This window comes from Octopus sinensis, linkage group LG27, assembly GCF_006345805.1.
Source record: "Octopus sinensis linkage group LG27, ASM634580v1, whole genome shotgun sequence".
Lineage (NCBI taxonomy): Eukaryota > Metazoa > Mollusca > Cephalopoda > Octopoda > Octopodidae > Octopus > Octopus sinensis.
Window position 1 is genome coordinate 7828917 of NC_043023.1, and position 13627 is coordinate 7842543.

The 13627-nt window shown below is 42.4% G+C and overlaps 1 protein-coding gene across 1 annotated transcript in view; it reads left to right on the plus strand.

Moving 5' to 3' along the window:
* LOC115225080 overlaps positions 1–13627 on the plus strand; it is a 59756-nt gene that overhangs the window by 18433 nt on the left and 27696 nt on the right. Inside the window, exons 7-11 of the mRNA XM_029796002.2 lie at positions 1692–1780; positions 3366–3528; positions 6042–6116; positions 8694–8843; positions 11344–11503. Coding sequence (XP_029651862.1) covers positions 1692–1780; positions 3366–3528; positions 6042–6116; positions 8694–8843; positions 11344–11503 — 637 coding nt within the window. The remainder of the gene's footprint in view (positions 1–1691; positions 1781–3365; positions 3529–6041; positions 6117–8693; positions 8844–11343; positions 11504–13627) is intronic.

Sequence of the window (13627 nt, forward strand, 5' to 3'; positions counted from 1 at the left end):
CAAGGCTGACCTGGGGCTAAACGATACCAACAACTATAGCCACTAACATTAACTACTATACATCAGATAATGTAGTCCTAGATACACTATGTCTGAATAAAAGATGGGATGGTCACAGCCGGAACAGCTTTGATCATAAGTTTTGTTGGATGAGGATTGACCTGGGGCTAAACAACAACTTCAAAAGATTAAAAACACACCAGATAATGTAGTCCCAGATACACAATGTCTCAATAAAAGATGGGATGGTCACAGCAGGAATGTCTTTGATTATCTGTCAAATGGAAGAAAACTGACCTAGGGCTAAACAGCGACAATTATTATTACTAATACTAACTACTATACTGTACATTAGATACTGTAGTCCTAGATACACTATGTCTTAATAAAAGATGGGATGGTCACAGCAGGAACATCTTTGATTATCTGTCAATTGGAAGAAAACTGACCTAGGGCTAAACAACGACAACTATTATTACTAATACTAACTACTATACATTAGATAGTGTAGTCCTAGATACACTATGCCTAAATAAAAGACAGGATGGTCACAGCTGGAATATCTTTAATCATAGGTCTACTGGATTAGGACTGACCTGGGGCTAAACAAACTACTACAACAGCTATAGCCGCTGACATTAACTACTGTACATTAGGTAATGTAGTCCTAGGTAGACTATGCCTGATTAAAAGATGGGATGGTCACTGCATGAACATTTTTCATCATGGGTCTGTCTGATCAGGACACACTTGGTGTTAAACAACAACAACAACAAAAAACAGTAACAACAACAAAAAACAGTAATAACAAAAACAGTAATAACAACAAAAACAGCAACAAAAACAGTAATAACAACAAAAATAGCAGCAACAAAAAACAGTAATAACAACAAAACCTGTAACAAAATAGCAAAAACAGTAATAACAGCAAAAACAGCAACAAAAACAGTAATAACAACAACAAAACAAGCAACAAAATAGCAGCAAAAAACAGCAACAAAAACAGTAATAACAACAACAAAACCAGCAACAAAATAGCACCAAAAAGAGTAATAACAATATAAACATCAACAAAAACAGTAATAACGACAAAAACAGTAATAACAACAAAAACAGCGACAAAACAACAAAAGCAACAAAAAACAGTAATAACAACAAAACCAGCAACAAAATAGCTGCAAAAAACAGTAATAACAACAAAAGCAGCAACAACAAAAAACTAATAACAACAACAAAATAGCAGCAAAAAAACAGTAATAACAACAACAAAAGCAGTAAAAAAAACAGTAATAACAACAAAAGCAGCAACAACAAAAAACTAATAACAACAACAAAATAGCAGCAAAAAAACAGTAATAACAGCAGCAAAAAAACAGTAATAACAACAACAAAAGCAGTAAAAAAACAGTAATAACAACAAAAGCAGCAGCAACAAAAAACAGTAATAACAGCAACAAAATAGCGGCAAAAAACAGTAATAACAACAAAAGCAGCAGCAACAAAAAACAGTAATAACAGCAACAAAATAGCGGCAAAAAACACTAATAACAACAAAAACAGTAATAACAAAAACAACAAAACCAGCAACAAAAAACAGTAATAACAACAAAAAGAGCAACAAAAAGAGCAACACCAATCACTACATGCAAGTGAAAACATGGTAATGTGATTTTTGTTTCTTTCTTTTACAGGTGAAGCTACCAGGATTAGATCCTGTAACCATTGTACATGAAGTTACGTGGCAGCAGTTAAAGTTTCGAACCCAGCTCTTTGAAAAAGGGTGAGGCTTCCTATCATTGATCTTTTTCTTGTTTCAGTTGTTAGACTGCGACCATGCTGGGGCACTATCTTGAAGAAATTTTCTGTCAAATGAATTGACCCCAGGACCATGTGGATAGGCATAGCGCTAAGAAATTTGCTTCCCAATTACATGATTCCAGGTTCAGTCCCACTGCGTGGCACCTTGGGCAAGTGTCTTCTACATAGCCTCGGGCCAAACAAAGCCTTGTGAGAGGATTTGGTAGACGGAAACTGAAAGAAGCCCATTGTGTATCATCATCATCATCGTTTAACATCCGTTTTCCATGCTAGCATGAGTTGGACGGTTCAACCGGAGTCTGTGAACCAGGAGGCTGTACCAGGCCCCAATCTGATCTGGCAGTGTTTCTACAGCTGGATGCCCTTCCTAATGCCAACCACTCCATGAGTGTAGTGAGTGGTTTTTATGTGTCACTGGCACAGGTGCCAGGGGAGGCTGACAACGGCCACGAATGGTTGGTGCTTTTTACATGCCACCAGCACAGAAGCCAGTCAAGGCGGCACTGGCATCGACCATGTACAGATGGTGGTTTTTGCGTGCCACCGGCACAGATGCCAAGGGAGGATTGAAATCGAAATCAAATTCGATGACTGGCATCCATGCTAGTGGAGCACTAAGAGCACCATCCGAGCGTGATCGTTGCCAAAGTAACAAACTAGCTTCCCTGCTGGTGGCACGTAAAAAACACCATTTGAGCATGATCATTACCTGTTTCGCCTTACTGGCACTTATGCTGGTGGCACATAAAAAGCACCATTTGAGTGTGGCTGTTGCCAGTACCACCTGACTGGCCCTCATGCCAGTGGCATGTAAAAGCACCCATTACACTCTCGGAGTGGATGGCATTAGGAAGGGCATTAAATGTTGGTGGTGGTGCACACCGGACAAAAAGCTCAGCGGTATTTTGTCTGCCGCTACATTCTGAGTTCAAATTCCGCCGAGGTCGACTTTGCCCTTCATCTTTTCACGGTCGATAAATTAAGTACCATTTACGCACTGGGGTCGATATAATTGACATAATCCCTTTGTCTGTCCTTGCTTGTCCTCTCTGTGTTTAGCTCCTTGTGGGTAGTAAAGAAATAGGTATTTCGTCTGCCACTATGTTCTGAGTTCAAATTCCACCGAGGTCGACTTTGCTCTTCATCCTTTCGGGGTCGATAAATTAAGTGCCATTTACGCTCTGGGGTCGATATAATCGACTTAATCCGTTTGTCTGTCCTTGTTTGTCCTCTCTGTGTTTAGCCCTTTGTGGGTAGTAAAGAAATAGGTATTTCGTCTGCCGCTACGTTCTGAGTTCAAATTCCGCCGAGGTCGACTTTGCCTTTCATCCTTTCGGGGTCGATAAATTAAGTACCATTTACGCACTGGGGTCGATATAATCGACTTAATCCGTTTGTCTGTCCTTGTTTGTCCCTTCTGTGTTTAGCCCCTTGTGGGTAGTAAAGAAATAGGTGGAGGTGGTGGTGTGTGTGCATGCCAAATTGTTAAATTTCTACACGTCCTACTTAGACATATTTTTCTAATATTTTTCTTTTTGCTTCCCCAGGGTCGTTGAATACATGTCAGTATGCAATGAGACAGACAATTCAACCACACACCAGCTGCCCCTCATTCAACTACCAGTTGAGGCCAACAGCAGCCATTCAGAACTTGTTATGAAATACGTGGTGGGGGAAGATTTCACTGTACAAGACCTACAGATGCTCAAGGTAAGGGATTTATATTCATGTGAACCTTATTTCCTCTAATTTGTTTCGGTTGAAGAATTTTGGTCAAAACAATTAACCCAAGTACTTTTTGTGGGGGGGGCCTGGAACTCTATTGGTCTCTTTTTTCTTTTTTGCCAAACTGCTAATTTACTGGGATGTAAACACACTAACACTTGTTGCTAAGAGGTAGAAGACGGAAATCTGGCACAGTCGTTAGCATGCCGGGCAAAATGCTTAGCGGTATTTCGTCTGCCGTTACGTTCTGAGTTCAAATTCCGACGAGGTCGACTTTGCCTTTCATCCTTTCGGGGGCCAAAAAATTTAAGTACTAGTTACGCACTGGGGTCAATATAATCGACTTAATCCGTTTGTCTGTCCTTGTTTGTCCTCTCTGTGTTTAGCCCCTTGTGGGTAGTAAAGAAATAGGTATTTCGTCTGCCACTACGTTCTGAGTTCAAATTCTGCCGAGGTCGACTTTGCCTTTCATCCTTTCAGGGTCGATAATTTAAGTACTAATTACGCACTGGGGTCGATATAGTCAACTTAATCTGTTTGTCTGTCCTTGTGTGTCCCCTCTGTGTTTAGCCCCTTGTGGGTAGTAAAGAAATAGGTAGAAGGGGACAAACACAGAGATAAAGACACACATAGATATACATATACACATATATGAGGGGCTTCTTTCATTTTCCGTTTACCAAATCCAATCACAAGGTTTTGGTCAGCCCATGGCTATTGTAGAAGGCACTTGCTGAAGGTGCCACTCAATGAGACTGAACCTGGAACCATGCAGTTGGTAAGCAAGTTTCTTACCACACAGTCATGCCTGTGTCTATAAGTTTAAAGAAATATATGTGTGATATTGTGTTCAGTGGCACACACATGGCTGTCTGGTTAAAAGGTTTACTTCCTAACCACATAAGGTGGATGATTTATTTTCCTGTGAATGTTTAACCATTTTGATTCTAATCCACATTGGACCACCCTTCTAGGATACAAACTTTCCCTTTTAAGGTGATCTAAAATAAATTTCCCATTAAGCTTCCATCTTAATATATGTCCCAATAAGCGCTTTAGTAATTACCAAGATATATTTGTAAATTCTTTATTTTCAAAATTAATTGAAATAAAGAGGATGTATTATAACAGAAATATGGTGACTAAATTAATATCTTATTCAGTTATCAGTCCAACCAAAGTTAATTTAAACAAACCCCTCCTCGCACTAATCATTATATTAATTTATAAAATAAATTAGGATGTAGGATTGGCTGTGTGGTAAGTAGCTTGCTTACCAGCCACATGGTTCCGGGTTCAGTCCCACAGCGTGGCACCTTGGGCAAGTGTCTTCTACTATAGCCTCGGACTGACCAAAGCCTTGTGAGTGAATTTGGTAGACGGAAACTGAAAGAAACCTGTCATATATATATATATATATATATATATATATATATGTATGTATGTGTATATATTTGTGTGTCTGTGTATGCCCCCCCCCAACATCGCTTGACAACCGATGCTGGTGTGGTTACGACCCCGTAACCTAGCAGTTCAACAAGAGATACCGTTAAAATAAGTACTAGACTTACAAAGAATACGTCTTGGGGTCGATTTGCTTGACTAAAGGCGGTGCTCCAGCATGGCCACAGTCAAATGACTGAAACAAGTAAAAGAGTATACCTAGATCTCTGAGAAATTTTCTCCATTGCAAAACTCAGTGAATGGCTTGTTTAGAAGTTTGAACTTGCCACTGGCATATTTAAACTGGTAATAACATTGCATCTTTTGGGTTCCTCCACTCTTTGTCACATTTTGTTTGTCAATATCAGCCCCCCTGCCCTGACAGGCTCCCGTGCTGGTGGCACGTAAACAGCACCATGTGAACATGGCTTATGCCAGTGCCACCTGACTGGCTCTTGTGCCGGTGGCACCTAAAAAGCACCATCCGAACATGGCTTATGCCAGTGCCATCTGACTGGCTCCTGTGCCGGTGGCACCTAAAAAGCACCATCCGACCATGGCTTATGCCAGTGCCACCTGACTGGCTCTTGTGCCGGTGGCACCTAAAAAGCACCATCCGAACATGGCTTATGCCAGTGCCACCTGACTGGCTCCTGTGCCGGTGGCACCTAAAAAGCACCATCCGAACATGGCTTATGCCAGTGCCACCTGACTGGCTCCCGTGTCAGTGGCACATAAAAAGCACCCACTACACTCTCGGAGTGGTTGGCGTTAGAAAGGGCATCCAGCTGTAGAAACACTGCCAGATCAGATTGGAACCTTGCCAGTCCCCAGTCAAACCATCCAATCCATACCAGTATGGAAAACAGACCTTAAATGATGATGATATCCCGAAGGATGTCCAATACATCAGCCTCCTCACTAAGTAAGCTTAGCGAAGTTACCGGTTTAGTTGCCAAACTGTTGGAGTGGTTTCCCATTATTGTCGTTGTTGTTGTTGTTGTTGTTGTTGTATTACTAAACACTTCCCCTCCTCTGCTTCTCCCTTGTTTCAGGCTGGACAGCTTCATCTCCATGTCACCACAACAGACGGCAAAGACTTCTACCCAAGCATAACACTCCAGAAGTCAGTAAGTACCATTTTCACTGCAACAGTTTTTATCTTCTATCTTTTTTCTTGGGTGCTGTGCTGTTTTCTGACTGTGTAAACATGTCCACGGGTGTTAGACAGGTGGAGTTTGAAAAGGTGCTCAGAGTTATTGTTAGTAAGATGGTTAATAATTTTATGGGTGTCTGCCAAGTCAGCTGCCAGACGTCGGAGTTTCAATGTGTCCATGCCCAGGGAAGTAAGGCGTTCAGAATATGGCAAATGCCTGATGGAGGGTATTCTCTTGGTTGCACGTCACTGAACGGCTTCCAGACGATTAATATCCTGGGCAAGATAGGGTTTCCAGACCGGTGATGCAAATTCCAGGTGAAGCCACACCATAGCTATATAATCCCTCAGATAGATAGCCAGAGAGCAGCTCACAAAGGACTTGGTAAGTGATGCCAAGACACCCTCAGCCTTCTTGAAAAGGTGCTCAGAGTTATTGTTGGTAAGATGGTTAATAATTTTATAGGTGTCTGCCAAGTCAGCTGCCAGACGTCGGAGTTTCAATGTATCCAATTAAACACTCTCTATTTAAACAGTGAATAACAAACTTTAAATATCAGTTTTCAAAACCACTTTTAAGTGAGAATCTCCTATCAGAATCACCGTTTTTGTAAACTTATTAACATCTAATTACTAAAGTGGAAAAATTATCAGGAAAGCCATTTCTATTCAACGTAAAGTATACTAGCCATCTCAATATGGCTAACCACTAAGGGTGAGTGTTACTGTAGCTTTTAGCCCCAGGAGATCATCGTCTCCAGCTGGCTTTAGGCACACTTTCTGTGCCCTTATGGTATTTGTAAAGGGAGGTCATATCTCTCTCGTAAACCTAAGTGATACGCACGGACTGCAGTTTCAAGGTAATTTGCCTCTTATCAACGTACGGTAATCAACGGTTTTCGATGAAGAGAGACCTGTTTGCAATTATCTATTTAATGTTTTTCCCAATAACTACTGTCACTGATTTTGAAAAACTGTCTGAAAGCAATAATAAATCTCTGAGCGGCAAATATCATAAGGGCACAGAAAGTGTGCCTAAAGCCAGCTGGAGACGGTGATCTCCTGGGGCTAAAAGCTACAGTAACACCCACCCTTAGTGGTTAGCCATATTGAGATGGCTAGTATACTTTATGTTATCGAGCGGTTACTGTTTACATCTCGCTCAGAAATTTATTATTGCTTGCAGACAGTTTTTCAAAATCAGTGACGGAAGTTACTAGAAAAACACTTAAGTATTTGCAAACAGGTCTTCCTTTTCATCGTAAACCGGTGATTACCGCCCGTTGACAAGAGGCAAATACCTCGAAACTGCGGTCCGTGCGTATCACTTAGGCTTACGAGGGAGGGACGACTTCCCTTTGCAAATACCATAAGGGCACAGAAAGTGTGTCTAAAGCCAGCTGGAGACGATGATCTCCTGGGGCTACAAGCTACAGTAACACCCACCCTTAGTGGTTAGCCTTATTGAGATGGCTAGTATACTTTACGTTGTCGAGCGGTTACTGTTTACATCTCGCTCAGAGATTTATTATTGCATTTCTATTCATGTTTTCAAATACACACACACATGCACACACACACACACACACACACACACACATGCACACACACACACACACACACACACACACACATGCATACACATAAAAGGTTCCTGGAGGCAAAGTGACCATGGAAGCAACAACAAGTAACCTTGACCTTTGGCATCATGCCATGCTTCAGAAGAAGACCCATCAAACCAAGCAAAATCGCAGTTGCGGCAGATACCGGTGTCACACAAATGGCACCTGTGCCGGTAGTATGTAAAATCACCCATTACACTTTCAGAGTGGTTGGCATTAGGAAGGGCATCCAGTCTTAGAAAACCATGCCAAATTAGACTGGAGTCTGGTGCAGCTTTCCAGCTTGCCAGCCCTGGTCAAACCGTCCAACCCATGCCAGCATGGACAACAAGTGTTAAATCATGATGATGATGATGATGATGATGATGATATATGACAGGCTTCTTTCAGTTTCCATCTATCAAATCCACTCACAAGACTTCAGTTAGTGGTGATAGTGGTGGTGATGATGATGGTGGTGGTGGTGGTGGTGATTGTGATAGTAGTAGTGGTAATTCCAGTGCCTCTTGACTGGTTCCCATGCCGGTGGCACGTAAAAAGCACCAGGTGGCGAGCTGGCAGAAACGTTAGCACGCTGGGCGAAATGCTTAGCAATATTTCATCTGCTGTTACGTTGTGAGTTCAAATTCCGCCGAGGTCGACTTTGCCTTTCATCCTTTCGGGGTCAATAAATTAAGTACCAGTTACGCACTGGGGTCGATGTAATCGACTTAATACCTATGTCTGTCCGTGTTTGTCCCCTCTGTGTTTAGCCCCTTGTGGGTAGTAAAGAAATAGGTAGTGGTGGTAATTGTGGTTGTGGTGGTGGTGGTGGTGGTGTTGGTTGTTGTGGTGGTGGCAGTGCTGGTGATGTTGAATGTAATGTTGATGATGATGATGATGATGATGTTTCTTCTCCCATTTCTTTCTCCCCTGTTTTCCATTTGCAGCTGTACGAGCCTGGCATCTACCGACAACATTCGGCCCCCTACACCAGCGCCGGGTGGCTAGCAGGCCCCCAGTTTGTGGGGACCACGGCGAGTTACCCCATCATCTCCTGGGGCTTCAGCAATTGTTCATATACCTCCAGATATTTCATTGTAAGTAATACTGAGAGAGAGAGAGAGAGAGAGAAAGACTGACAGACAGACAGACAGACAGACAGACAGATAGAAAGACAGATAGGTGAATGGACAGAGAGACAGATGGGTGAACATATCTGTCACTGTCTCTATCTTTCTTTTCTCTCTCTCTCTCTCTTTTTCTTTTATTCTCTTTTATTCTCTTTTACTTGTTTCAGTCATTTGACTGCGGCCATGCTGGAGCACCGCCTTTAGTTGAGCAAATCGACCCCGGGACTTATTCTTTGTAAGCCCAGTACTTATTCTATCGGTCTCTTTTGCCGAACCGCTAAGTGACGGGGACGTAAACACACCAGCATCAGTTATCAAGCAATGCTAGGAGACAAACATATACACACACATACATATATATATATATATATATATATATATATATATATATATAACCAGCCAGGATCCCTGGTCTGGTGGTACGTAAAAAGCACTATCCGACTCGTGGCCGATGCCAGCACCGCCTCGACTGGCTTCCGTGCCGGTGGCACATAAAATACACCAATCTGACCATGGCCGTTGCCAGCCTCGCCTGGCACCTGTGCAGGTGGCACGTAAAAAGCACCCACTACACTCACGGAGTGGTTGGCGTTAGGAAGGGCATCAAGCTGTAGAAACATTGCCAGATTAGACTGGAACCTGGTGCAGCCTTCTGGCTTCCCAGAACCCCGGTCGAACCGTCCAACCCATGCTAGCATGGAGAACGGACGTTAAACGATGATGATGATGATGATGATGATATATATATACATATATATGACAGGCTTCTTTCAGTTTCCGTCTACCAAATCCACTCACAAGGCATTGGTCAGCCCGGGGCTATAGCAGAAGACACTTGCCCAAGATGCCACGCAGTGGGACTGAACCTGGAACCATGTGGTTGGTTAGCAAGCTACTTACCACACAGCCACTCCTGCGCCTATAATATATACAGAGTGGCCCAAAATTGGTTTACAGTTATCATGTAGGTACTTTACCCCTTTAGCATTTAAACTGGCCATATCCGGCCAAAAGTATTCTACCTGTTTTATGTTCAGACTGGCCAGATCTGGTCTCTCACACCAACCCTACAATATCGTTTTAAAAATTAACAGCTACCTCATCAGAATCTCATAGCTACAAGATAATGCCTGATTAGTTCAAAATGTGGATAAAAAAGGATTAATTTTGGCAGAATAATGTTAACACTAAAGGGTTAAATTTCTTACAATTATCTAAATTAGCATAGAATAATGGATTATAATTAAGAGCTAAACTGTAAATATATGAATGTGAAAGAGATTGTGGAATAACTGTAAACCTACATTTGGGCCATCCTGTACATATATATATATATATAGGAGTGGCTGTGTGGTAAGTAACTTGCTAACCAACCACATGGTTCCGGGTTCTGTTCCACTGCGTGGCATCTTGGGCAAGTGTCTTCTGCTATAGCCCCGGGCCGACCAATGCCTTGTGAGTGGATTTGGTAGACGGAAACTGAAAGAAGCCCGTCGTATATATGTATATATGCATGTGTGTGTTTGTGTGTCTGTGTTTGTCCCCCTAGCATTGCTTGACAACCGATGCTGGTGTGTTTATGTCCCCGTTACTTAGCGGTTTGGCAAAAAAGAACGATAGAATAAGTACTGGGCTTACAAAAGAATAAGTCCCAGGGTCGAGTTGCTCGATTAAAGGTGGTGCTCCAGCATGGCCGCAATCAAATGACTGAAACAAGTAAAAGAGTATATGAATGTGAAAGAGACAGCTGAATAACTGTAAACCTACTTTTGGGCCATCCTGTATATATATATATATATATATATATATATATATATATATATATATTTATCATATTTGTTCCTTCTCGAGCTATGCCTGGCTCATAAGGCCGGCTTCTCTGTTTCCTTAGCGTATGGTTCCCCACCTGGACGGGATGCTGATCCATCACAGGTGAGCGGCAAGATGCTGGAGGAAAGAGTGAGAGAAAGTTGTGGCCATTACCTTCTGATGGAGCCATGTGGAGCTTAGGAGTTTCGCTCATAAACACACACATCACCCGGTCTGAGATTTGAACCTGCGATCCCTTGACCGCAAGTCCGCTGCTCTAACCACTATATATATATATATGTATATATATATATGTATGTATATATAAATGAATAAATATATGATACATCAAGTACGGGACATCAACGAGTGAAAATTATGTAAACACAAGAGCGATAAGTACTGCCTGACTGGCTCTCGTGCTGGTGGCACGTAAAAGCACCCACTACACTCTCGGAGTGGTTGGCATTAGGAAGGGCATCCAGCTGTAGAAACTCTGCCAGATCAGATTGGAGTCTGGTGCAGCCATCTGGTTCGCTAGCCCTCAGTCAAATCGTCCAACCCATGCTAGCATGGAAAGCAGACGTTAAACAATGATGATGATGATACCTCTATATTTCTCATGCTCCATACAGGCATTTTCCTTGTTCTTTTCCAGTCTCAACTACACCCCACGGATGAAACCCACCACAACACCACCCTCCCCCACGGTGTCATAGGAGTCACATTCATGGAGAGCAGAGCAGTGGTCACTGCAACTTTCGTAGGACTCATTGAAGAGTTGGCTTCGGTGAAATTTGTTGGACCAGATCTGGGAGGTGAGTAGTTTCCTCTGTTACATGTTACCTAATATTTGTATACTGGCTGGCCCCCGTGCCATCAAAAATGACAACTTAGTAGCATTTTATATATAAGTGAGCAAAACGCCCCCCGATCCAATGGATGGTGCTGAGTTGTCAAACATTTAAACCAAATTTGAGAAACACTGATTTAACCTAAATTTGAGACACCAGCAAAAGAAGAAATAAAGATAGACCTTTTTTCTATTCCAAAGAAATACGATTTTATTCACACAAATATGCAACCGAAGAGTGTAAAGTACCAGTAATGATAAGGCTGTTGACTGGGAGAACACAAACATGGTTTAAACAGTAAGCTTGGCAGGAAAGAAACGTGCCTTTAAGCAGTACAAAAACAACAAAAAGTGGAAGGTGCAGTTACGTACTGGTTGACAGAAGAAAAGCAGGACAAAAACGCCTTTATCGATCGCATTCTCACCTGGAATCGATTTTTGTAATTTTTTCAAGACTTATATACGCCCTGATACCATCGGTATCTACACATCAAATTCGAGCGCAATCGGATGGAGGATGCCCAAGATCCGAGAAGACACACAGACAGACAGACCAAACAGAACGGATTTTATATAATAGATATGGATGGTAAATCAAATAAATACACTTGCCAATGTTATCCAGTGGTTGTCTTTTGAGATGTGACATCGATCATCATTTGTTACTGAAAGGATGCTGGTTCACACATCCAAGCATTCACATACTTCCCTTGTACATGCAAACACATACACACTCCCCTTACACACACAGAGTTGAAACACTCTTTTTACTCTTTTACTTGTTTCAGTCATTTGACTGTGGCCATGTTGGAGCACCGGCTTTAGTCGAGCAAATCGACCCCAGGACTTATTCTTTGTAAGCCTAGTACTTATTCTATCGGTGTCTTTTGTTGAACCGCTAAGTTATGGGGACGTAAACACGCCAGCATCGGTTGTCAAGCAATGCTAGGGGGGACAAACACAGACTCAAAAGGATACACACACATATATATATGTGACGAAAGAACTCTGGCCGAAATAAGATTAAGATTAATGTAAAAAATAAATAACACTGAAGCAAAGTAACACCAAATATATAGTGCGTGTGTTTTTATTGGCTAAACTGGCAAAATGACCATTCCGAAATATAACAATATATGCCAATATATGCTTGCGAAGACCTGTTGGGGCAAGTGAAATCGAAATCAGAATCAAAATTGAACCAATCCTATGACTGGCACCCGGCAGATGCCAGGACCCCTGGACTGGTGGTACGTAAAAAGCACCATCCGAATCGTGGCCGATGCCAGCACCGCCTCAACTGGCTTCCGTGCCGGTGGCACATAAAATGCACCAATCCGACCGTGGCCGTTGCCAGCCTCCTCTGGCCCCTGTGCAGGTGGCACATAGAAAGCACCCACTACACTCATGGAGTGGTTGGCATTAGGAAGGGCATCAAGCTGTAGAAACATTGCCAGATAAGACTGGAGCCTGGTGCAGCCTTCTGGCTTCCCAGATCCCCCGGTCGAACCGTCCAACCCATGCTAGCATGGAAAACGGACGTTAAACGATGATGATGATGATGATGATGATGATGATGATGATGATATATATTCAGCCAACTTACTAGGCTTTAAATTAATTATAGGGTAAAAGGGTAAGGACCCCTTTTAGTCACCAGACAACATGCTTAGCAACATTTCTTCAGCCCTTTACATTGTGGGTTCAAACGCTGCTGAAATCAAATTTGCTTTTCATCGTTTTGCAGTTGATAAATTAAGTACCAGTTGAGCACTGGGGTTGATGTTATTGTCTTGCCTTCTTCCATCATAATTCCTGGCCTTGTGTTAAAATTAGAAAGACTTTTAATAACCTTAGTCTTTCCTCACTAAAAGATAGAAACGAAGTTGTTGCTGTTGTTGTTTGTTTGTTTGTTTGTTGAGTGAAGCGGTCTTCGTCCCAGTGGGAGAAGTCCGAAACGTGGTCCTTTGCTATTCGTAAGACCCGCAGAAGAGAAAGCAGGTCAACCCCCGACACCGAGAGCATCGACGGATGGATGAATGCGCATCCAGGCTCAGCGGTTGCGTAGGAAGTCGGGGACAAGAAACAG